This window comes from Eschrichtius robustus, chromosome 19, assembly GCF_028021215.1.
Source record: "Eschrichtius robustus isolate mEscRob2 chromosome 19, mEscRob2.pri, whole genome shotgun sequence".
NCBI lineage: Eukaryota > Metazoa > Chordata > Mammalia > Artiodactyla > Eschrichtiidae > Eschrichtius > Eschrichtius robustus.
The window spans coordinates 30,009,343-30,035,279 of NC_090842.1; the positions used below are offsets into that span (position 1 = coordinate 30,009,343).

Here is a 25,937-nt window from a genome sequence, read left to right on the forward strand (position 1 = left end):
AGTTGACTAATAATATTCTCCCTTCTTTAGGTTGCTATAAAGCTTAAATGAAGTGATGCATGTGAAGTGCCTGGCATATAGTAAGCATTCTATTAATGGAAGGGGTATTACTGTTGTTCACTGTTATTAGAATTGGTGTTATTGTCCACGAAGAAACTGAGACTCAGGAAGGGAGGAAACCTTGAACAAGGCCCTGCAATTAAATAACAAACGCTGCTGTTCCAGGGCTCTTGCCACAGGACAGAGGGACCCCAGCTCACCCACCCTGAGTCTCTTGCTGTTTATTTGGGCATCTGTGACCTTTCCAGCAGATGTTACCTGTACGCTGCAGGGAGCAGAGATTTAGACTTTCTAAGTTTCCTCTTCTGGCTGGGGCTGGGGCCCCTCTCTAGGCTCTGCTAAAACAGCCGGCCAACACGGCCACTCAATCGGTGTCTTTATTCATACTCGTTGGTTTTTCCCACGGGGAAACTGCTGAAGGGAGAGGAGGGGAGAGCTGGGCGAGGAGCCAGGGTTTGGTTTTCCTCCATCCAGTGGAGTAAGTGACAGAGGAGGGACACACTAAATAGAGTGACCAAGGGGACCATCACTACGTGGGCTGAGATGCATCGTGCAGTGACTTCAGACAACCTGAGTCCTTCTGTCAGGAAATGCAATTTCAAAGTGGAAAAATAAAAAAGATCAGAACAAAAAAAACAAAGTGCATACAAAGCAAACTGCTAATGTAGGGACGGTTCTAAGGCAGCCAGCAGTGAGAAGGCCAGGTGTCTGGGGTGGCCACCGGGCCGTGCCCCTCTCCCACTGCCCCATGCCAGGCCAGGCTGTCGGGCCACCAGTGCCCTCTTCAGACAGTCTCTGTTGGCTCCAAGGGTGCTGTAAAGCCACAGAAGGTTGTGGAAGGAGAAGAGCCTGAAGTGTGGCAGCACCAGGGCAGCCCAAGACAGGGCTGCATTGAGAATATCAAAGCATCTCTTTGGGGGTGGCTCTGGAGGGCTGGTGAGGTGTGGAGGGGGAGGGGCACCTGGGAGGGGTACAATCAGCACCTTTCTTGGAGCACAGGGCAGAGCCACTCTGTGGTTTCTTAAGTTACCAGGTGGGAGTGAGAATGCTGATTAACTACAGAGCTGAGGGCTGCCAGGCCCATCCGGGTCCTTCCCTGGTGCTCAGGGCCCGGTGCGCAGAAAGTGATAGAGAGGCAGGCCCTGGGGGAGGCAGAGCCAGCTCAGCAGCCCAGCCAGTCGGATTTGATGCTTCCGAACTTCACGCTCTTCAGACTTTGGTTCTCCAACTTCAGGTAATACGCGCCCTTGAAGAAGTAGCTGTGACCTGGGATGAGAAAGAGAAGAGGCTGTGACCAACCCATCCTCAGGCATTACGGCACAGGGAAGGTTCCTGAGAGCTTTACAAGTCTGCCTGCCATAGGGAAGAAGCTTTTAAATCACAGGAGACCCCTGTGAGGCTGGAAGAAGGGAAACGGCTGTGGAATTATGCTCTCTGAGTCTGTTTCTTCATCTTTAAGATGTGGATAACGATACCACCTCTTAAGGCTTCTGAGGATTAAATGAGATGATATATGCTATAATTAAGATAAATAACAGAACTCCACTGAGCACAAGCTCCAAACTAGGCACTTTCTTTTTCCAGAGGTGGCAAACCAGGAGGCTGCTAGCCCCATCGGGCCCACAGATTGGTTTTATTTAGTTCACACAAGTTTTTTGTTTTGTTTTGTTTTGAATAACTGGCCAACATGTAAACATCTGGAAATTTCATATGAAAATACAGATTTCTCACTTCCTTTTAAAAGACTTAGAATATCTAATAACACTGCTCCCCTTTTCTTGCAGGGCAGAGATCGCCAGAAGCCGAGAAGCAACTGTCCCCTGAAAATGAGCCATGTGCTCTCTGGTGCTCCACAGACCCCACCACTCCCTACTGTCTGCCTTGCCTGCTTCACTTATTCATGCCACCAACTTGGCCCCTGTGGGCTTTGGAATTTCTTGCTCCTAACATATATGATCTCATTTTCTTCCTTTCGAACCCTGGCATATAGTAGGTGCTCAATAGATGTTTATTTCTGAAGATAATCTTTAACCTAGCACCTGATTGTATCCTGCTTTTTCCTGGACATGTAAGACCTTTAGCCCCTTGAGGTCAGGGCCATGTGCTTAGCGTGTGATAGGAACTCAAGAAGCATCTTTGTGAAATTTAATTGAAATCTCCTCTGAAAAGCCAAACTGGACTCATTTCCAGGGCCCTAGAGACCTCCCAGACGCCTCCTCAGGAATATGGTTTCCAAACTCCAAACTCTATCCCTCGCTGGTTTGGTGTTTCATTCAGCAAGGGACCAGGGACAATTTGAGCCGATGGGATATCTCTGCCACCTCAGCAGCAGGGCCTAACAAAGTTTGTGCTGTCTCAAATGGAGCCATCCTTCTGCTAATGGGAAGCAGTCACAAGGCCTCCTGCAGAACCCAAAAGGGCCTGGATCAAACCCCAGAATGAATCCAGGGCACTGAGCCCAGGTTTCTCGCTCCCAGCAGGCCTCCCGCCCTCCCTGCTCCCTGGCTCCAGGCTCTGCAGCTGTGAGGGGCCTTTCTGGGTCTTATTGCCTGGAGCCAGCTGAGTGAGCAGAGGCCAGGGGTCTGGATGCCTTCCCAGCACTGGGTTGAAGGGGCTGGTTTGTTTTCCCGGGGCGCCGCATGCTTTCCTGCACAATAAGGGAGTGTGTGCTTGCGAGAAGCAGGGTCCTGGCTGGGGGCAGGGAGTCCTAGAAAGTGGACAGAGGCCTGGGCAGCTCACCCCCGCCCTGCAGGTCCACCACGGCATCCAGGTTATCAGGGATGGCGTTCCAGGCATCTGCGATGAGCTTGGGAAAGCCGGGATCCATTTTCTTCTTCACCTCATTGTATCTGCAAGGAAATGGCCATGGTGAACCTGTGGGAATCCCTAAAGGCCAGCCCTTCCCCAACCTGATGGGAGGGCCAGGATGATGGCTCCTGGGTGAGCCTGGGAAGCCAGACCTAGCCCTTCAGGGAGGCCACTGACTGGAGCTGAGGGGCAGGGAGTCAGACCTGGGTGAATCTTAATTCCCCTACTCACTAATTGGGTGACTTTGGACAGTCCCATGAAAACAATCTTGTGATTACTGCTCACGTTTAAGCAGTGTGTTACCCACCTTCCATATACTTTCTCAATCCTTTCGACAACCCTACGACACAGTCACTACCGTAATACCCATTTTACAGACCAGAGGCTTAAAAAGGGCACCCAGTTTCTAAGTGGGAATCCAACCCAGGCCTGTCTGGCTCAGGGCAGCAAACTGCTCTCTGAGCCTCAGTTTTACCATCTGTAAAATGGGTTATATTTAATTTAATGTATTTAATTAACATATATGTGAAACAGAGTAAAACATGCAAAGTGCCTATCCCATTATCTGGTACTGGGTAGGTATCTGGGAAATGTTAGTTCCCTTACAAACTCTGATCCCTGCTGCAGTACAAACAGCACTGGCCCAGGAGCCCAGAGACAGGGTCCTGCCCCATCACTGCCCTTCACGGCTCAGCTTGGACAAATACTGCTTCTTCATCTGTCAAGTGGAGTTGACAGTCCACATCCTGGGCGATGATCTTGGCTGGGACAGTGACGTTACAGTACAAGGTGGTGTGTGAATCCAAGCCCTGTCAGTCACAGGGTGACTTCCTGCCACCTCAGTCCCAATCGCAGTTCTCAGGGCAAGTCGTTATCTTGGGCTCTGCCTTTAATTTGTGTAAATACCTTGAGTATTAGTTGGCGTATTCTTCTTTCTGGCTAGCAACATCTGTGTCTTTTTAATTTGGCGGGAGAACTTTTTAAACGCTGGGGTTATTTTGATTCCACTGCTTCTCCACTTACACTCAATATATTTATTATTCTGTAAATATTTAATGAGCTCCCACTATGTCGCTGTGGATATTGTAATCAACAAGATAAAGTCTTGCCCTCATGATGCTGATTTTCTAGATGGATCTGTGTTTGAATGCCATCCCAGTGACAGCCAAGCATCAGCCTCATAGCTGACTCTCTTCTTCCCCACAGCCAGCCTGACCACCTCCGCCCCAGATGCCAAAAAACAGCTTCCTCTCTGAGCCCCCTTCTACAGGGGTCTTCCCCCTCTGCCCATCACCCTCAGAACTGCCAGAAAATCCTTCCTAATCCCAGTTCTGTCATGAGACTTCTTCTTGCCAAACCTAGCATGCTTCCTCACGACCTGGGGTACCAAAACCAAGTTTCCCAGCTCAAAATTCTAGCAGTCCAACCATGTCACCTGCACTGACCTCCCAAACTACATTCTCTAGAGTGATGATGGCTGAGAGCTATGTGTCCTTGAACTTGCCCTCATTTCTTTCTCACTCTACCCACGGAAGGTAGGGACAGCAGGAAGCAACCCCATTTGATGGATGAGGAAACTGAGGCTCGGAGAAGTGAACCAATTTGCTTCCAAGTTCTTTTCCTCCAGGAAGAATACAGCATGGAGCCATCAGAACATGTTGGCTCTGAACATGACCACGCCTCTTCACATTCCTCTCTGTCCCCAGAGCCTCCTCCTACAGTGTTTCCTGCTCGCTGGTACACTCTTTTGAAAGGCTTCTCTGTGACCCTCTGAACTTCTCCCCTCTGGCTGCAGAACTGCAGTGCAGAGCAGGTGTTAAGGACACAGACATTTGTGTCCGAGCTTTTTCAAAGGTATATCCTTGAGGCACTTCAGCCTCAGTTTCTATACTTAGAAAAGGGAGCTAATGATAGCATCTACCTTAAATGAGAAATAAAGGTGAAATGCACAGCCCTGGGATGTGGTACAGGTCCCGTCACAAGAGCCATCACTATTTTATTTGTATGTGTTTATATCTCTTCCCTTCACGATATTGTAAGTTCCACCAGGCAGAGAGTGACTATTTCTTGACCGCTGTCTTCCAGCACCTAGGTAATTGCCTGGCACATAGGAGATATTGAATATATTATTGTGGGCTTAGTGGAAGCTTCTAGAAGCAAGGGCTGAGCACTCCCTGGCATGACCTAGGGTTTGCCCAATCTGGAAGCAGCTGCTCGTCCTCTGTCATTCTAGAGCGCTCTCTCCTTCTCCAGAAAGGAGGCCTGGGCATCGGCAAACTCCACCAGGACCAGTGTCTCGAGCTCATTAACTACCTCTCGTGGGAAAAAGATCTGTCTCCTTTGGAAACCCCGCCCAGATCCTCCAATAGATGTTTCAGTTCTGCTGCTTTTAAGGAAGATTCACAGAACTTCCTCTGTAGAGCAGGCTGTCCATCCCAGATCCAGGCTTTGTGAGGTGGGCTTGCTGTGGAAAAGGACTGGGAAGCAGATAACTCTGCCCAAAACCCAGCAAGGTACCACCACAGCGTGAGCATCAGTGTGTCTGTGTGTGTGTGTGTGCGCGTGCGTGCGCACGCACACACACACACTATACACTCATGATTACGCATGGACACGTCTATTCTCATATGTTTACATTCACAGTACGTGCTGGAGGGTGATTATAAATGTCCTTTCAACACCATGATTCAAAGACAAGGGTTCTATGATTCTGCTCTGTGAGGCTGGGCCTCTTGCTGTGCATGATTCTAAGATCTGGAGATTCGGAGTGCCTACTGTGCCGAGATGCCCTTCCACAGTACGTGCGCGTGCCTGGGAGTGTTCCGGAGCCTGTGGGCAGAGTGCCCGCTCCGTGGTTTCCTGGCTGACTGTTTCCTTTCTTGAGGCTTGAGATATCAATCAGCTTAAGTTGCTAAGTATCTTAGCAATATGTCTGGAATTCCACCCTGCCACGGCAGCCTGGGTCATAAACAGCTCCTGAATGCAGGGCAGCTGGGGGCGGGTGGTGGGGAGGAGACGGGAGGAGAGAGGCCTTGGGAGGGAAGCAGGATTGTTCCAGGGGTGGCAGACAAAGGTCCAGATGCAGCCACGGGAGGAAACATGGGGACGCTAGGAGGGAAGGAGGAAGACCACCCCTCCCCCACCGACCCAATGACCCTGAGGGTACAGTGCAGGGGGCCCAGGGTTAGAAGCCAGAAGAAGCGGTTATAATCCTATAATCTGTGGCCAACACACTTGCCTATAAATAACTTAGACAAGTTGGTTCATTTCTATGGGTCTCAGATTCCTCATCTAGGAAATGTGAAGATTTAAAATCAAACTCCTGAGGTCCGGGCTGCCTCTCACTAACCTTTCCTGGAGATCAGGCTCCCTGACCCTCAGGCCTGACCGTGGCCTCTCAGAATCAGACCCTTCCCTTTGGATGAGCTGGAGCAGAGAGCTACCTGCTTCCACACTGGCCCCCGGCCAGCCTGTGCCCACAGCTACTGAGCCTGTGGCAGATGGGCCAGAGGGTGCCGCTGTTTTCAATGAGGCCGGATTTGGATGCTGGCTCCAGTGGACACCCGTCTCAGTTTTCATCCTGTGTTTGCCATCTGCCATCCCTGCCTCCACCACCCCCGTCTCTTGGGACCCCACTATCTCAGGTACAGTGTAGAAAAGTGAAGAATGTTCTCTGGGAGCCAGAAATCCAGGGTTTAAATCCCAGCCTGCCACTACTTGGCTGTGTGACTTTAAACTAGACACTTAACCTCTCTGAACCCCTTTCTTCACCTGTAAAATGGGAGGAATAGTAATAATAATATCCACCTCATAAAGCCTTGGGAATGGTGTCTGGCACATAGCATCAGAGTAGCAGCTATTATCTTTATTTTTATCACTCCCTTCTTCAGTGATTCACTCTAAAATATGGGGCTCCAGACCAGACGGACATGGGCCCAATCCAAAGACTTCTGAGAAGGGAAAGGAGGATCTAACCAGAATTGTACCAGTAATGTGCCCAAGAATAGTTCACCCTTTGGTGACTTTTCAGAGGGCTCATAGCCTTGGCAGATTAGAGAGCAGAGAGGGGACATCCATGGTCCACCAGCCTCCAAACTTAACCCAGGAGGCTCAAAGCCAGTGTCTTCTCTCCGTCCACGCAGCTGGAGGTGCTGCTCTCCTTCGCTCCGCCCTCCCTTACCTCCAGAACTTGTCTCCAGCGAAGATGTACGTCTTCTTGTTCTTGCTCCAGTTAAAGGCAGCATCCACTTTTTGGACATCAGGGGGAAGCCCCAGGCTGGTCAGTGGCTTGGGGTACCCTCGCTCCAGGGTGCTGGCTGAATAGACCCAGTATTCATTCCCTGGGGTGGAAGAAGAGGGTGGGCTGGTGGCAGGTGCTGGAGGCTGCTCCTCCCACCATCCATCTGCCAGGGACCCCACTGTGGCCTTTCTCAGCAGGGACACAAGTTCTGCTCAGTTCTGGATTCAGTGTCTGGAATCAGGGTCCACATATAAGGTTTTACAAATTGGTTATGGAAGGTCCCTGGCCAAGAAGGTAAGTGGGAGTGAGTCCTAGCCTGGCTCCACTCACCAGGACAGAGACTCTAAGTGCCACACCCATTGTGAAGAGGCACCTTTTTCAAAGTTGCACAAAGGTCCCCTGTGAGCCAGCAGCTGCCCTGATCACTCTGGGATGGAGGAGCTGGGAAGCCGGCTGGTGGAACATGCACCCGTGGTGCTTCAGCGCCCCCAGGAAGCCACCCCTGGGCCTCCACCGCAGCCCTTCCTGCGCCCCCTCATAACAGCCTGGTTTTCTGTCTCCCCCACTAGTTCATGAGCTTCCTGAGAGCAGGGGCTGCATCTCTGGCACATGATAGTTGCTCGAATAAAGATTAAATGAGCAGGGTTTCCCAAATGTTACCCATATGACCCTACCTTGATGATTTTTACCACTCATAGAGACTCCTCATATTACTTAACTCTTGAATTAACGTTTTGCTTTGAAGGAATTCATTTTGAAGTCTATAGAAATAAATTTAAACATTAAAAATGAAAACAAATAGGTGTTTAAAAATTTCTAATTAAAATTGTCATCTGCCAAAGGCACTAGCATTAGGAAGGTGTTAAAGACACCAGAACTAAAGTGTCATTTTCCCTCTGGAAAAGGAATCAGAAGGATTGAAAAGGAATTAAAAGGTTATTGAAATGGTCGTTCTGTGGGCCAATGCTAGTTGACGCTGGGTGTCTGAACCCATCTCCCAGATGATGGTTGAAAGAGTGGATCCGTAAAGGAGAGGGAGCAGCCGCCAGTGCACAGGAATCACGGTGCAGTGCCGCCCGGGGCCGAGGGCCGGGCAGCTCCCCTACCACACACCTGCAAAGAACACAGCCTTCTCCTCCTGTGGGGCCTCGTATACAGCATCGATCTTTTCCGGGAGCTCAGGCCAGAATGTGGCCACCAGCAGGGGCCCCATGGGCTTGTCACGTGGTGTCACTGTTCGCCAAATGAACCTGGGTAGGGGAAGGGGGCACAGGAAACCACACCTTCAGTCACTCTGCAGTTGTAACCGCACATGCCTCTATAAGCCCTCTCAGAAACATCCCTGGATGATTCCCTGGGAGGGGGAGAGGTAAGATCAAAGAAAGGGTGGAGAAGGACTGGAGAATGGGCAGAGCCCCCTCTGCAAGATGCCAGGGCTGAGAAGCAACCTTTTGCTCGCCCTCCTGCTCCCTCCTCCAGGAAGCCTTCCTTAACTACTTCTGTCCCTTACTGTGTTCTCCCTCCTCTGAGCCTCTCAAAATCATCAACACTGAGTGCCCAGAAGAGTAGTTTGATTGTTTGTTTTTTTAAGTGTCTTATCTTTCCTGTCAGATTCAAAGCCAATTCAGGCAGAGGCTGATGGCACTCAAAAGTATTTCCTGAACTGAAATGATGGATTCAGGCACTTTGGCAGGAGTAGTAAAGAGCCATTGTTTACTGAGGGCCTACTAAGTGCCAAGCACTTTATGTGGCTTGTAAAATGTCAACTTCAATGTCAATATTATAAGATAATATGCACTCTCAGTGGTCTACCCAGCATCTATTATCTTATTTCCCTATCATCCTTCCTCACAAAATTCCCACATATATGGCCCCTCCTTTCCTATATAGGTGGACCCAATCCCCATTCTGATGAGTTTAAGCCACCGGTTCTCAAAAAGTGTGATCTCCAGACCAACACCTGGAACTCATTAGAAATGCAAATTATTGGGCCCCACTCAGGACCCATGAATCAGACTCTCTGGGCTTGGGGCCCAGTAATCTGTGTCTTAAGAGCCTTCCAGATGATTCTAATGCATGCCAAAGTTTGAGAACCACTGATCTAAGCCTATCGGAGCTAAGCATTCCCTGGCAACTGTTATTGATTCAGCAGTGGCCATATGTCCTATGTTGGCACAATAAGATTGAACACATACACTTATATTTCACATCTGGAGATCTGTCTCTCTCTTTCTTTTCTGCTGGATGTTTGCAAGGAAGTTTATAGCCCAAGTTGCCACTGGCAGCCATTGTGTGACCCTGAGGGACCCAGCCTTAGGATGAAGTCAATGCCAAGGACAGCAGTGGACAAAGACATCATTGAATCAGTGACCCTCTTTCTGTCCCTGGAGGCAGCCCTACCCCTGGACTTTGTACCACGTGGGAGTAATTTCTTTCCATTGTTTAAGCTGGTTTGAGCTGGGATTCTCTGTTACTCTGCAGCCAAAACATCCTGATACAGGAAAGTATCACAATCCTTATTTGGCAAATGACGCTCAGAGAGGTAATGGAATTACCAGGATTCAAATCCACATCTGACTCCAAAGTCTGAGTTTAATTATCCTACAATACTGCCTTTCTTGTCCCCCGCAATGCCTAGCACCAATTTCTGCATATGGTCAGCGCTTAAATATTTACTGATTAATTCAAGGAGCCCGTTAAAACACTCATCAACTTCCTTTTGAAAGAAAGTGTGATGTGTCAGGCCAGGGATGGCTCCGACCTGGGCCTAGGCACTGCACCCTTTCCTAACTCTGTACTCAGATCCGCACGTGTGGTCAGGGCTTCTTTAGGGAGAAGTGCTCCAGACCAAGGGTGGTGCTGGGGCATGGGGCCCCTGGGCTCACCTCTTCCCCAGCCCTGTAATGGGGGCTGCAGGACAGCACTGACGTCTGTTGTTACATGTCCTGGTTTGGGCATTCATGCCCTGATGGACCTGACTTCTCATTGCGTTTTGGGTCTCACCTCGCTCTGTATTCTTGCCCTCTCTCTCCCTACTGGCATCTGCCCCCCGGCACCTAGCCCAGTGCCTGGAGCAGAGGAGCCCCTTCACAAGAGTTTTTGGAACATCTTCAGCCTCACCAGGCTCTCCCGGGATAAGCCAGGAACTTTCACATCTCTACGGCTTTGTTCTTGCAGTTCCCTCATCTCAAACACGCTCCCACCCTGCCAGCCCCATCACGTCCATCCGCATCTGCTTCTCCTTTAACGTTTCCGCTTGAGTGCTGCTTCACCTGCAGAGCTTTTCCTTCACTTGGACGTGTCCACAAAGCGTTTTGCTAATGTCTCTTGCAGTCACATCTCTTTCATTCTGCCATGTCAGTCCTCTATACCTCTGTTCCCTAAACCACGCTGGGGGTGCTCAAACTTTAAAGTGCATCAGAATCACTGGGGAAATTTTCTTTTTTTCTTTTTTGGATGTGCCACATGGCTTGTGAGATCTTAGTTCCCTACCAGGGATCGAACCCAGGCCCTCGGCAGTGAAAGCTCAGAGTCCTAACCACTAGACCGCCAGGGAATTCCCATGGGGAAATTCTCTTAAATGCAGATGCCTGGGACCCATTCCCAGAGGTTCCAGTCAGAGGGCCTGAGGGTGGGGACAGAAACCCACACGTTTAACCCTCACACTCTAGGTGGTTTCTGTGTGGGAGATCCACTGACCTCTTTTTGAGGACACCAATTCAGGCAGTAAGCAGCCCCTCCACCTCTAGAACAACACCTCGCACCCCCAGTTCCCAAAGCCTAGGAAAGGATTTGGCACAGTAGATGGCAAGTAATTATTTGTCAATAATAACAGCTAGTATACTTGAATGCACTTAGTCTGTGTCAGGCACTGTTTTAAGCACTAAGCTCACCTAATCCTTACAACAGCCCTATGAGATAGGTTGGAATATTAGTCCCATTTTAGAGATGAGGAAATTGAGGTTAAAAAGAGATACACAATTAATTTGCCTATAATCATGCAACTGGTTAGTAGCAGGTCCAGCATTCTAACCCAGGCAATCTGGCTCCAGAACTATTCTCCCAGCTATTATGCTCTATGGATGGACAGATGGATGGATGATGAATGGCTTGATGATGCATATGGACAATGGATGATGGATGGACAGATAATGGATAGATGGATGGATGATGGACAGACAGATGAATGGATTGATGGATGATGGATGGACCCTTTAACATAGTCCTAGATTCTGCCTGCCTTTAGGATAGTTGGGTGAGTCTCAGCCCTGATGGATTGAGTCGGGGCCTTTATTTATAGCACGAAGGACACCACCTCTTTCTACCCTGTGGTTACCTGCTCCCCATACATAGAACATTTTAGGTCAAGGCCATCCCAGGAGAAGGCCTGTGGTAGACTGGATTATTGTTCCTAATTCTTCCCTCCATCCCTAGTTTAGAAGTATACATCCATGTGTGTTGTCACATGACTATGCAGTACCATCCCCTAGAGTAGGTATTGGGCTTGGCTATGTGATTTGCTTGAGCCAGTGGAATATTCTCAAACATGCTGAGACTGAAGGCTTTAAATGTGCTTGTGTGGTTTGATTTGGCCTCTTGTGCACCTGCCATCTGCCACAAGTAGCCGCTAATCCCAGGAGAATGAGTGACATGCAGAGCATACCTGAGCCCAAACTGCAGCCCGAAGCCAAGGCACCTAGTAGACCCACAGACTAGGAGAGGGCACAAGAAATGCCTGTTGGGGTAGCCACCAGGATCTATCTGACACGCAGCAAAAATGGTCTCATACAGGCCATTCTGTGAAGCCCACAGTGGGATCCTTGAGCAAGAGATGGGGGCACGAGAATAACGGAGAAGGGGCAGAGGGCAAGGAGGACAAGAAGCAAGATCCCGCACTTACCGGTCCTTGAAGAAGAAGATCTCCCCACGGATCTGAGAGATGCCATCAAAGACGATGTCCTGTTTGCAGATCTCAGGAGTGATGGGGCCCAGTGTGGGCGTGGGGCCGGTGCCAGTGTCAATGTCAGGGGAGCCCCCTGGGGGAGGACACCTGACCTCAGACTCTCCCCAGCTCCAGGGGTTCTCCCTACCAGGCTGAGCCCCTAGGCTGGCCCACCCAACCTGCGAAGCATCAGAAGAATAGTATTCTGGCCTCGGTGTCAGCCCAGGGAAGACGGGGGACGAGGCCTGGACTTGGAGAGAGGAGACTGAACAGAAACCAGAATCCTGTGGCCCTTCGCCTTTTACAAATGCTCTTCCCTGACATCCTCAGAATCAGTCCTCTCTACATCCCTAAGAGGTAGGCATCATTATTACCCCCATTTTACAGATGAGGAAACTGAGGCCCAGAAAGGTTGTATATGACTTGCCCAAATATTTAAACCCAAAGCTCATGTTAGTAAGCCCACAAGAGAGTCACGGCGGTCAGAGGGGATACTCGTGTGTCTAGCACAGGGGGTGTGGCACTTCCTTCACTCCTTAGGATAACCAGCCACAGTTTAGAGATGAAGAAACTTGAGTTGAGAGAGGTAAAGACCGGCTCCATCTCTTGCAGCTGGTGAGTGGCAGAGGCAGCACTCGAACCCACAGCCTCTCACTCTACTGCAGTTCTTCCCCAAGTCCAATGTTCCCCACACTTCATCACTCCAGAGCCAGTTTCATGATTTCAGCTTTATCCAGGTACCACCAGTACTATTATATATTTACTTTTCTTTTTTTAAAATGGAGTTACTTTGTAAACTCTGGCCTCACTGTAAGCATTAATATAAATAAAATCCCTAGTTTCAGGTACTAGTTGTATTGATCCTATTACACGTTAAAATAGAAGAATCATTAGGAAGACTAGAAACTTGCACCCCTGTATCACTAAGGTCATTCCAGGCACTGGGAAACTCTACCCTGTGTTTAGTTAATTCTCCTGGATTCTAAACCTCACTTGGATGCATAAACCTGGTTGATCTTGGGCCAGAGGGTTACCTTTCTCAGACCTCAGTTGACCCGCCTAGAAAATGGAGAGCCCATTTCTGCCCCGCCTGCCTCACAGCGTGGCCCTGGGGAGCCAAGTGGGGCACAGACACTGGTGTTATTTGGAAAGGAAAGGGCTGTCCAACGGCCCCCTTGGAGAGTTGCTCTGACACCCCCAGACCAGGTTAGCACTACTGCCCTTGTCTCCTGCAGTCCTAGACAAATGGGACCTGGATGGTTCCACCCCCTGGGCCTCCATCCCCAGTGGCATGACCTCCCCAGACCCCTGCCCTGGGGACCCCAAGCTGAGGCTTACCATAGAGCTCTTGAATGCCCTTGACGTCATCATGTGATAGGCGGAAGTTCTTGGTGTAGGTGTAAATGGGGGCCATTAGGGCTCCGGGATCCTCTGAGTGCTCCAGCCCCATTGCATGGCCAAACTCATGGGCTGCCACCAGGAACAGGCTGTACCCTGAGGGCCGCAGGGAGGGGAGGGGGGACAGAAAGATAGGGAGAGAGATGAGAGAGAAGTCAGGCCTGGCCCTGGCGATGGCGACATTTGAGGACAGCCCCATGGTGGGGCTGAGAGCGTGGAGGTGACATGTACTGATTTTTCCTTCTCCCAAGAACTCTGGGGTTAACAGACCATGCCTATTGCTTTCAAGGAGAGTCAACCAAAGTCCGCTTGTCCCTTTCCAGGTGGGCTGCACGTGTGCTATAAAGGGGAGCACGTAGCATCGGCAAATCCTCTATGTAGAGTCCCATTTGTTAAAAATCCTATTTCCTGGCTCTTTGTTTCTCTATATAAAGACTAAGGACAAAACCTGCTCTGCGGGGTCTCCAAAGAGGTAACCCATGGGACCACCATTTCTGCTCCAGGGGAAGCAGTAAAAAGATTCTCACTTGCAGTGGTTGCCCAGGCTCAAGCCAGACAGTGGGCAAACCCTACTGTCACACCCTGTTGTGTGTTGAATTGCGTCCCTCCAAACCCCACGTACCTGTGACTATGACCTTATTCGGTAATAGAGTCTTTGCAGATAAATTAAGATGTAAGTTAAAATGAAGCCATACTGCAGTAGGGTGGACCCTTAATCCAATGTGACCCGTGTCCTTTTAAGAAAAGAAGATACTTAGAGATGAACATATATGGCCAAATAACAACAGAGGCAGAGATTGGAGGGATACAGCCTCTAGAGGGAATGTGGCCTTACCCACACCTTGATTTTAGACTTCTAGATGACTCCAGAAGTGCAAGAGAATAAATTTCTGTTGTTTTAAGCCACCTGGTTGGCGGTACTCTGTTATGGCGGCCCTAGGACACTAATACACAGCCCCTCAGGTGCACCACACCTGCTCTGGAGTCTTAAACCACTCCGGCAGGTGGAGAATCCCACCTTTAGGTAGAGACTGCAGCAGGTAAAATCAGGATATGTCTTAGCACGGCACTTGGTGGAGGATGAGAAAAACTCCTTTGGCCAGCCTCTGTCAGCTGGCGTTCTCCAAGTTCCATCTCATTGAGAGTAAAAAAGAAGAAAAGTAAACTTAAAGAGAGGCTGACCTAATTCTGGCTGGCCCAGGATCAGCACTCTCACCTGGCCATCTGGGGCCTTGAACCCAATGACACTGGGCCCTGCAGCCTAGAGTGGGCACAGTGCCCCCAAGGATTCTATTCATTGCAGTGACCACACAGTACAGTCATAACCTGTCTCCTGGTCACTCTCTCGCTCCAGCCTGTGAGTCCTGGAGGGCAGAGAACTGTCCCAGGTAGCTGTGTTTTCAACACCCAGCACTGACAAGGACCCCTCCATTCACAACTTGGCAAAGGACGGTGCCCATGGGGCAGGAGGGCTGTGGGCGCTTCCCCGTGCTGCATGGAGGGTGGGGAGAGCAAGGACGAGGCTCCTCCTGTTTTCCTCTCTTCTGCCCACCTGGCTCCCTGAAGGCAGCTCTCTGTTGGAGTGAGAATGCCTCGCAGGAGAATCATCTCTCTGGGGCAGGGTTCCCTGTGCCCAGCACTGAGACATTTCGGGGTTTGACAGCCCCACCTGGAGGGGTACAGATGTGGGAGGGAAAAGCAGCATCTCCTCGGGAAAGGTGGTTCCCACCCAGGAATTGGGTACTGGGATGGACGGGGTCTTATCTCGGAGGCCATGTCGCTGCCTGGAGAAACAAGGTCAAGGCAGGGACCCTGTCTCCACGAGGAACGGACAGCACCTCTGTCAAGTGGGCGGGTCTGTTGTGGGCAGTGTCTCTACCAGGGTAGGTGGGTGTCTGGGGGGCAGTGTCTGTGGCTGAGGTGGGTGGGGACTCTGGAAGATTTCCAGCCCAGTCGCGGGCGGGGCGGGGTGTGCAGTGTCTTTGCCCAATGGCCAGGGCTCCTACCTTGGTCGGGGCAGAAGCCCCACTTGCGGTCATCGTCGTAGTTGGCCGTGGTCGCGCACCACAACTTCCCATCGCTGCGGCCGGCGCTGGTGCAGCTCTCGTGCTTGTTGCCCAGGAAGGTGAAGGGGAAGACACAGGGGGCACCTTCCGAGTTCCCGCCCACAGTGGACATGGCTGTGGGGTCAGGGACATGGGTCAGAGGGCAGCAAGGGGTCTGGGGCCACCGCCAGGGAGCAATGATATGATGCGGACATGAAAAAACCAGGCTTACTGAGTACTCACTCAGTCCGGGGCACGTGGTCAAGTGCTTTACACACGCTCACCCCCTTGGCCCCCTCCAACAACCCTGTGTGGTTGGGACCCTAGGTTACCCCCCATTTCATGGATGGGGTGACTGGAGCTCAGAGAGATTAAGTAACTTGCCTGGCACATGCTGCTAGGAAGTGGCAGGGCTGGGATGCAAACCCAGGCAGCCAGATTCCAGAGCTTTAATTAGCCTCCCATGGATGGGACCACAGTGGCTAGAGGCAAAGGGGGCTGGGCAGAGCTGAGGGTGTCAACACATTTCCCGAGACCGGGAGCTCCATCACACATGGTCTCGCAGGAGACCTACCTGTGTCTCCTGCAGAGAGCAGGGACTCAGCAAATGTCTGCTGAAGGAAACGAGGAAGAAAAGAAGGGAAGGAGGGAGGGAGTCCTTATTGAAAAACAGAGACCAAAGGAGATATAGACTAAGACAAAGAAAGGCAGGCAATAGAGACTTTGAGATCAGAGAGAGGAAGAGACAATTGCCAGGGAGGCTGCGAGAGTGCGGGTCATTCAGAGGGTCCTGGGTGGACCTGACATTAGACGTCACCAACCGATTCAGCTGAACTGGCTGCTGGTGCCCAGCGTCTGTCCTGATTTTGGTGTCCGTGCTGGACCAGCTGCTAAGCACCCTGACCAGCGCCCCGGTCCTGGGGAAAGGAGGTGGGGACAGGGCTCCCGTGGGTTTGCTATCGAAGGACGGGGAGAGGCGTGACACCTACCGGTCTCGGGGCAGAAGCCGTACTTCTTGTCGCGGTCATAGTCTTCGGTGGTGCCACACCAGCGGTAGCCATCGGTTCGGCCCTCGGTGGTGCAGCTGTCATAGGATGTACCCTGGAAGCGGAACGGGAACTTGCAGGGCTGTCCGTCGGCGTTGCCACCCATGGTGAACAGGGCTGGGGTGCAGGAGAGAGGGGGAGGGTGCGAATGTGAGGGAGACCGCCCATCTGCCCACGGGCGCATCCGCTGGGCACCTGCATGGGCGCAGAGCTGGCTTGCTGCCCACCTGCCCGCTCATAGCAGGGGAGTTGTAGCGTTGGTAAAACGTTAAAAAAAACATCTATCCTGGCTGGTAAACTGCTGCTCCTCTGAGCTCCCAGGGGGTAATTACCCCTGCCTACCCGGCCAACCCCATCCTTCCCCTGGGACGTTATGGACGGCCCCTCCACACCAGCAATAAAATAGTTAACACCTGGCACACAGTGGGGCCCTCAGATCCCTGCCCCAGCCCCAGGAGCACTGTCCGCTCTGCCTGGTCGTTGCCCACATCCCTGCGGATGGCTAAATATGTCATCCGTGGTGGGCAGGATGGCAAGAGTCTCTCCATTTGATAGATCGGGAAACAGAGGTTTGCAGAAGCTGGTTCCAGAACTGCTCATGGTCATATAAACGGAAAAACTGGATGAGGGTTGTAACTGAAAACTACAAAACACACTTAATCGCAATCTCTCCCTTCCTCACTCTGTCACACACGCTCGTGCACACAGAGAAGGCTTCACCTCCTTTCAACCCCAGGCCCTTTCCAGTCCCTGCAGGAGGGAGGAGGAGAGGAGAAGGAGGGCAGGACAGGGAGGTGGTGTTTTGGGGGACCTTTCAAGACACACCCCAGGCTCCCACTCTGACCTCCCCAAGACATGGGCCATGACTGGAGAGTTCAGGGGAGACAGTGGGATTAAGAGTCTGGGCTTGTCTGTCTTGGGCTCTTCCCCTGCTCCCCCATACCCTCATCCACCCCAAAGCTACAAAATTGTGTGTCTTTGGATTTGCCAACTAGCAAAACCACAAGTGCATAACAAGGACCATCTGTGCACTACGGCGCCAGAGGTGACCTCACCAGCCCCCGTTAACTCCGCCATGGCCAGAATTGACCCAGTCCGTGGAGCCCCCATCGCAGGTCTTGGGGCCCCATTCCCTCACTGCTCCCGTCTCCCCAACCAAGTGACCTTCTCCTGCAACGCCAGGAACAAGGGGACGAATGGAGGAAGAAACACTGAGGCCAGATGCCTTGGTGGCCTCAAAGTGGGAAAGGCAATTGTTAAATATATCATCCATGGTGGGCAGGATGGTGTTAACCTCAATGGAGGCCAGTCTCCACCTCCGGCCTTCCATCAGCTGCATTTCTACCACCCAGGAAGCCCCCATCTCCTCTCAGATCCTGCCCCCAAAGGGATGGAGAGAAGCAGACGCTGACTCAGCAGTCAGGAGGGGCTGAGTAACCAGAACCTCTGCCCCAAGACCCAAACACGTGCATGTCGTGCGTACTTGCATCTGGCTAAAGACCAAATCAATGGCTAATGTTCAGGGCAGGGAAAAACCCTTCCCTAACTTATGAATTCCAGCTGTTTCCACTTCTATTATCAAGACATTCTGTTCTAAACACCGGGGTTGACACATGGGAGGGTTAACGCCATCCAAATCCCTACTGGGAAATGCAAGATACATTAAATATTTTTGGTTTTAAATATTTCTGACTTACTGATGGTCAATGCCTTGAACTCTTACTTAATACAAAGTATTGCGTGCACTTTGGTACCAAAAGCGTAAACAGGAACACAGTTAACTAGGTTTTTGTTTTTTTCCTTCTCTCAACATGGCCGGTGCTTAGGGTTCAGTTGCAATAAAGTCACAGAGATTCACAAACATGTAAAATTACAGCCAAGAAGACAGAGGCATCTATAGATCAAGGAGTGTTTATGGGATAGTGAATACTTTTAAAAAGTATTTTAAAAGGTTTTGGACTTTCTCCCCTTTTCCCCAAACTTTCTCAGCTTTCAATCTCTAGAATCATTAAACACGATGACTTGATAGAGTATGAAGTACGTGTGCTGTCCTTTTATGATTTCTGTATGAAGTGTGTCAAGGATAGATAGATAGATGAAAAAGGATTGAGTGTGTATGTCAATACCCTCACCCTTTTAAAAAACTTTTCCCTCTACATTGCTTCAAAATATCTGAAGCTTGTCTCAAGCACTGACAAAAATGCACACAAAAATACGGAGTCAAACCTAATGCCTTTGCCAAGACACAGAGATGCAGCCACAAGCAAAGACAGATGGAGACCAAGAAAGGCAGACGCAACACCTCCCAGACACCCACACCCACACCCACACACATACTCAGAGTCCAAATCAGAACCAGAAGTGATGGCTGAAATTCCCCAGGTTGGCATCCCCAAGCCAGGCTGGGTACCAGCCTTGGTGTCTGAGTCTTGCCTCCCAATCCCACTGCTAGGCTTCTCATCTACCCCCAAGCCTCTCCTCATGCCCTTGAACCTCCAATCCTGCTGGAGGGTAGAGAGTGGTTCTCTAGAGATCCGCTGGGCATTTTAATCATTCTAAGTTCCTCTAACGCATGTTAGAAAAAAATAATTAGTGCATCAAACTGGTGAGTTCAAAAATATTATTACTAATGATAAAACTTAAAGAAAAAAAAGGAATTGATTTAATGAAAGTATTAAGTGAATAATGGAACAGACGAGAGGGGCACAGTGATGGCTCAGATCAGGACATGGGGCCTGAAGGAAGTTGAGGGGACACTGGTTGACTGGCAGTGCCACGCCTGGGGAGTGTGGAGGCCGGGAAGGTGGAGGCCTGGGGCCAGGAGGACACTCACCTTCATGGGGGCAGAAGCCGTACTTGCCGTCCTTGTCGAAGTTGTAGGTGGTGGAACACCAGAGGAAGCCGTCGCTGCGGCCCGTGTCCGTGCAGCTGGTGTACTCCTTGCCGCTGAACAGGAAGGGGAACTTGCAGTACTCCCCGTCGGCGTTCCCATACTTCACGCGGACCACTGAGGGGCCACACAGGGTGGAGGGTGAACCTCTCCGGGCCTTTCTTTAGAGACCAGGATTGTGACTCACCGGGGTGTGTGACCTCCCTCCCCCTCCCATCTGAGCAGATGGAGGGGTCCGCGGTTGCCAGGGAAGCCAAAGTCCTTGTTGCTAGGTGACAGGGAGGCATGCAGAGGACCGGCAAGGAGGCTTGGGCATGCGGATGGTCACTTTCTTACCTTGCCCTTCTCCCAGGGTCCACAGCTCATCGTCATCAAAGTGAGAGTCTCCCCCAACGCCAGGGCCTGGAGCGAAGGCGTGAGCCAGAAGCCCGTCTTTGCCGTCAAAAGGGTACCCATCTCCATGCTCTGAAACACACTGGATCTCAGCTTCTAGCTACCCCGCTGGGCACTGAAACCCAAGCACATGCCATCCATGGTTGGGGCCCTTTAGCCCACCTAGCATCTGTCCCCTTCCCTTGTCCTGCTGGGTTATCCAGGACTGGGGACACAGTGAGTCTAGAGTATTGCTGACTTGATTGTCACCATCCTATGGTCTACACTACTCCCTCAAGTCTACACAGCCTTCAGAATCTCTGCCACCAACCTTCACTGTCTACACTACTGCCAATGACACTACAGCTATCCACATACCTACACTGCCGTACCAGTCTCCTCACCACCCACCCGCATTGTCCACAGTGTCTATACCATCTACCCTCAAGTCCACACTGCTCTCTCTTAGCCGTATCACCTCCCTTCATGTCACACTATCCCCAATGGCTATAACACTAACCCTCATAACCGCTTTGCCACCCAGGGCCACATGCCTACACTGTCTCCTGTGCCTGTGCCACTTACCCTCATCACATACCACTCACAATGTCTACACTGCCTACCTTCGTGTCTACACTACTGCCAGTGTTCCCACCCCAACACACATGGCGCCCTGGACGCTGGGTTCCATTCCACTTACTCTCATGTCTACACTGGTCCATCTGACCCACTCTCATATCTAGAGTTCCTCAGTGTCTCTGAGTGTCATCCAATAGAACTTCCTGCCATGATGGGAATATTCTCTGTCTAACTTAACAGTCTGACGTGGCTACTGAGCACTTGAAATCTGACTAGTGTGACGGAGAAACTGAATTTCAAATTTTATTTAATTTTAACTAATTTAAAAGTAAGTAGCCCTATGGATCCAGGGGCTACCATATTGGACAGGAGATGTGGAGCCATTTGTTTTCAGGTTCACACCACCTCCAGGGAGTCACGTCACTGCCTTCCCATCAATGCGGCTCTCCAGTGTCTGCACCTTCTGCCCTCCTAGCTAAGCTGGAAAGGAGTCCCCTGTGGCTCTCTAATGTCCGGATCGCCCCCTTGTCTCTGCACTGACCCCCCTGCTGGCCCCTCTTCTGCCTACCCCAGCGGCCAAAGTTGATCATGATGTCAGCTTCTCCATCACGGAGCCGAGAAAACCGCAGTGGAGTCACATCACTCCAGACTCGGAAGGCACGAGCGAAGGCATCGTCCACTGTCTCGGGGTCCAGATCAGGGGTGTAGCCAATAATCCTGGAGGTGGCAGAAGTGCACGTGAGTGTGTACGGGTGTGCAAAGGAACGTGAGTGTACCTATGCATGTGTGTGTGCATGCATGCAAGGGTTTGTATATGCAATTGTGTGTGAGTGTGCAAGGGTGTGTGTGTATGCAAGTGTGTGCATACATGGGAGGGGTGTGCGAGTCTGTGTGCATGTGCATGTGAGTGTGGATGCACAGGCAGACAACGTGTGTACATGTTGAGTAGAGCTCTCTGGGAGAAGAGCCCGCCCAGAGTGCCTTGAGGGCCGGCAGTGCCTCAGGTCAGCCTGTATCTTCAGGCCCTGCCTCAGGCATCTCTTCCCTCCCTCTGGCTGAGGGAGAAGGATGGGGGTGTGAACAGTGCATTACGGGACACAGCACAGAGATCTCATCCTTGGAGTCCAACGTGAGCCGTACAGAACAGAGCCCACAGCCTAATTAACAACCAATTATAACAACTCTACAATACAATAAAAAACCCAATTAGCAACCAATCATCAAGTTCCCTTTACCCGCCCCAATGACCTCATCTGATAATAATAGTGACTAGCATTTATTACACTCTTACTACATGCTGGACACTGAAAGCCCTTTATACATATGATCCAGTTCCCAAGCCGTAAGTAAGGCTTCGTTTTAACCCCATGTGGCAGATTGGAAAGCCAAGGCTCAGAGCGCTGAAAAGGAAGGAGTCCAATGCCGCACAGCCAGTAAACATGAGATTCAAGTTCTGGTCTGTCTTATTCCAGGTCCTAAGAATTCTGCATGCAAGCTCCTTAAGAGGCCAAGTCCTCCCAAGATAACTCCCGGGTCCCTGGAGCGGGGAGGCAACGCCCAATGAGACGCGGTGTCCCTTGGCCCAGGGCCCTGCCTCCCACAGCCCTGCCCCGGCACCTGTAGGTGATCTGGTTCTTGTCCCACTTGGGCTTGCGGGGGAAGAAGTTGTAGTTGGCCACATCGGGGTTGCCGCAGCGCGGCTTCCGCATGGTCTCGATGGTGCTCTGGTCCAGTTCACCTGTCTGGGGTAGCCCGAAGAACTTCTGCATCTTCTTCAGCGTGTCCTTCAGCACAAACAGGTTACAACTCTCCTTGGGGCAGCCATAGAAGGTGTTCAGGTATTGCTGGAAGAAGTAAGCACCCCGGCACAGGCAGTCACGTCAGGATGGCACAGTACTGATCAAAGGAGTCAGGGACCCAAGGGCACTGGGTGGAGTCCCAGGTTCCCAAACCAGCTCTGTCACCCACTAGCCGAGTGACATAAAAGCTGTAGAGAGCACGGCTTGGGAGCACATGTTGAGTGTTTACTATGTGCCCAGGCACTAATGTCAGCTTGTGTTAACTCACTGAATGCTCACAGCAACTCTATCATGTAGACAGTCCATCATACAGGAGGAAACTAAAGCACAGAGAGGTTAAGAAACTTGCCTAAGATCACACAGCTCACAAATGGCAGAACTGAATTTGGACCCAAGCAAACTGGCTCCAGAGCCCAGGCTTAGAACTGTACCTCTCTACCACCCCTCTTTACCTCCATCATCTCTTTTAATCCACCAAACTGCTGATGACATAGGGATTACTTTCCTCACTTTTCTTTAAAGAGATTCAAGGGTTATGTGCCTGGGCTCCAGCAGCAGTCAGTCCTGGGTTCAAATCCTGAATCTGCCATTTCCCAGAAGAAAACAGTCCTGTCCTTCAGGGCCTGTGCAGCAGACTCTGCCCCAAAAGGGAGGCCAAAACCAGACAGGCCCCTGCAGGGCATCCGGGACCAATCAGCTCATTTATTTGTTGAACAAATACTTTTTGACACGTACCAGGTGCCAAGCCCGGTGCTAGTGCTGGGGGTCAAGTGGTGAGCACGACAGATGTTTCTAGTCTCTAGGGTTCAAATCCCAGTGTGGGGAGGCTGATGGACCACAAATAAGTGAAAAATTAAATATGTGATGGGAATGGTGGGAGGAGCCAGGAGATCTCATTACTGGGGCCCTAACCTTGTTTGAGAGGGTAGTTAGGAAAGAAGAAATAAAGGGTATAATAATAATAATGATAATAACAATATAATGACTAATACTTATTGAGCACTTACCACGTCCCAGGTACCCTTCAAAGTGTCTAAGATTACCTCTCCTCGAACCCCAAGACAGGTACCATTATTGCCCTCAGTTTGCAGAAGCAGCTGAGAGAAGTTAAGTCACTTGCCCAAGATTTACTAGGCCAGTTGGTTAGTGCACCCCCAGATTTGAGGCCAGGCAGACTAAGTTCAAAGCCTGGCTTCTCAAGCCCCCGTCCCCACTGCATTGCCTCTGGGCAACATGGACTTCCATATGCTGTAGAAAGCATGGGGACCCGGGTAGCTTTGTCAGTGCTCCAAAGCTCCACCCTCGCCCTCAGCCATAGCCCCCTCATTATGCAGACCACCTCCAGACCCTTGAGAAAAATAGCCCCCTAAAAATGTAAGGTCTCCCAACCCATTTGTCCAGAGAAGGCAGAGACCTAGATGCTGGAAAAGGGGCAGGGGTGGTGTCACATCCAGGGAAGGGGCCCCCCAGGTAACCAGGAGGCACGAGGATCCTGTCCTGGGCAGTTTGGGGACCACACTGAAGGAGAATAGGGGCTTTCTAAGGTGGCTGAAGCAATAACGTGGCAGATGTCTTGTGTGCTGCAAAGAACATCTTGAGGGGTCCCCAGCCCGAGGCGCTTACAGGGTGAGGGGGAGTGCCCTTCAGCTGCCCCCATCTCTGCTTGTGCAATGTGGTGGCCTGGACGCCCCTCTGGCCAGGCGCGCGCGCGCGCGCGCTCGCAAAACAACATCTGAGCCGCAGCTCGGAGCCCCGCCAGGAGGGAGGGCTCCCTGGCCGCTCTCCGACCCCAGCCGGCCTCAGTCCGCCCCCGCCCCACGCGCCAGGGCCCTCGTGCCGCCCCTCCCTCCGCCCTGCAGGCCAATTCTCTCCTTCTGTCCTCCGACGCCTCTGGAGAAGTTCGAGGAAACTTTCTGAAGTCCAACCCTTGACCCTCCTTGACCAACTTGCTCATTGAGCCATCGGAAAAAGTGCTGTCCTCTTCCCTCCTGACCCCAATACTTGCCAAAAGGTCCCGGGGAGCGGTTTGTCCAAGGCCCCTCTCCAGATGTGTGCCAAAGGTTCCCAGACGTTTGCCAAAGTTCCGCTTTGCCCAGAGCTCCCACCCTCACGCGTGCAAAACCTTATCCAAATTGTGTGCCAAAGGCCCCTCTTCTCTAAGTCCCACAGGGGTTTAAAGGATCCTCCACCGTTTGCAAAAGAGACCCCTTTAGGATTTTTGCCAAAGGCCTAGCAGGATGCTGGCCAACGGCCTCGTTAGCCAACCCCCCAGATGTGTCCAAGAGATGTATACAAAGCCGCCCCCCTTTGCCAAATCCCGGATACTAGACAATGTCCTTGTTATTTGCAAAGGGGGCCCATTCCAGCGGTTTGCCAAAGCACCCCCCGCGCCCCCCGCTGTGTCCTCAAAGTTAACAAATTGGGCTTCTCCTCTTACCACAGCTCCCCACCCCCTCCTCCTGCGAACCAGACCACCCCGTGCTGTTTGCTGAAGCCCCTCCCCCACGCTGTGTGCCCTCCGTGGGGATGGGGGGAGGGGTGGCCCTTCCTCCACCTCCGAAGTTTGTCTAAACTCGGTTGGATGAGGCTCGCTTCGGAACTCACCACAGCCAACTCTTTGTCCGTTTTGGGGCCGACATCTCCAGGAAACTTGATGATGGGCGACGGCGCGGCGGTGGCGCGGCCCAACAGGCAGCCCAGGACGCAGAGCGCCCGCAGGGGGCCGGCCAGCGCGCCCCGAGCCACTCGCGCCTCGGTCATTGCGCTCCCGGGCCCCGCGCGTCGCCCGGGGGGTGGCTGGCTCGGTGCGTGTGGCCGCGTCGCCGCCTGGCTGGCGCCTGCTTCCCCGCGCAGCGCTGCGCCCCCAGGGGCTGTTCCACTCGGTCTCCTCGGCTTTGCCCGGCTCAGCGGCGCATGGTCCGGCCCCCAGCCCTCGCCGCCGCCGCCAGCTCTCGCCGGTCCTGGCAAAGCCTTTGTATGTTTAAAGCCCCAGATGCGTAGCTCCAGCCACCGCCGGAGGAAGTCTGGATGCAGCGGAAACAAGGGAGGGCAGCCGCCAGATGTGGCCGGCTGGGCTGGGAGGGTGCTGGCAGTGCGGCGCCGGGTGGAGGGGGAGCGCTCAGGCCCGCCCCTCTCCGCCCCATTCCCCCTCTCGCCCTCCTCCTCTTTTCTCCTTTCTTTTCCTTCCTCCGCCTCTTTTCCCCTCAGCCAGAGCTTTGGGCCTCTGCGAGAACCATCAGTGTGGCGACCTTCCAACCTTTACTCCCCAATCCGGGCGCAAAACCTATGGAACCTCTGTTGGGAAACATCTGGCGCGACCACTCTAGACACTTGACGTCCTGAGGCTGGAGAGCAGCGGTTCTTGGAGGGACACGCGGAGGGGGGCCGGACGGCCTGCGCTCCCAGGGGCGTAGGTCAGAGATGGGGAGGAAGGGTCAGGAACAGATGATCAGCTGCACCTATAGATCGTCAGAGAAAGAGATTTTAGATGATTAGAGATGGAGACAGAGAGATGAGAGAGATCGGCAGAAATGGAAAGAGATACAGAGATGGAAACAAAGTGAAGGCCCCTCCTTCCTCCCCTCCCTCCTCCCTCCCCCTCCCCTCCCTCCCTCCCTCCCTCCCTCCCTTCCTTCCTTCCTTCCTTCCTTCCTTCCTTCCTTCCTTCCTTCCTTCCTTCCTTCCTTCTCCTTCCCCTCCTTTTCTTCCTTCTATGACTATTTAAGCATTTACTTGGCCTCAGGCATAATGCTAGGTGC

The 25,937-nt window shown here is 51.9% G+C and overlaps 1 protein-coding gene across 1 annotated transcript; it reads right to left on the reverse strand.

The window, feature by feature from the left end:
• Nucleotides 1–419: 419 nt before the first annotated feature.
• Nucleotides 420–25,274, reverse strand: MMP2 (matrix metallopeptidase 2). The gene is made up of 13 exons (XM_068528303.1): nucleotides 24,784–25,274; nucleotides 21,998–22,224; nucleotides 20,949–21,097; nucleotides 19,766–19,894; nucleotides 19,373–19,546; nucleotides 16,483–16,656; nucleotides 15,455–15,628; nucleotides 13,389–13,544; nucleotides 12,009–12,144; nucleotides 8,222–8,358; nucleotides 7,049–7,208; nucleotides 2,800–2,909; nucleotides 420–1,326 (listed from the first exon to the last, which is right to left on the reverse strand). The coding sequence occupies exons 1-13, from the start codon at nucleotides 24,937–24,939 to the stop codon at nucleotides 1,223–1,225; spliced, it is 1,986 nt and encodes a 661-aa protein (XP_068384404.1). The 5' UTR covers nucleotides 24,940–25,274; the 3' UTR covers nucleotides 420–1,222.
• Between the last annotated feature and the right edge of the window lie 663 nt (nucleotides 25,275–25,937).

What these genes read in the sequence shown, in the direction of transcription:
- MMP2 (XM_068528303.1), bottom strand. Translation starts at nt 24,939, where the DNA reads ATGACCGAGGCGCGAGTGGCTCGGGGCGCGCTGGCCGGCCCCCTGCGG. An exon ending in AAGAACCAGATCACCTACAG is followed by an intron (nt 21,098 to 21,997) that starts GTGCCGGGGCAG and finishes TGCCACCTCCAG; the next exon opens with GATTATTGGCTACACCCCTG. An exon ending in ATCTTCTTCTTCAAGGACCG is followed by an intron (nt 8,359 to 12,008) that starts GTAAGTGCGGGA and finishes TCCCCTACCCAG; the next exon opens with GTTCATTTGGCGAACAGTGA.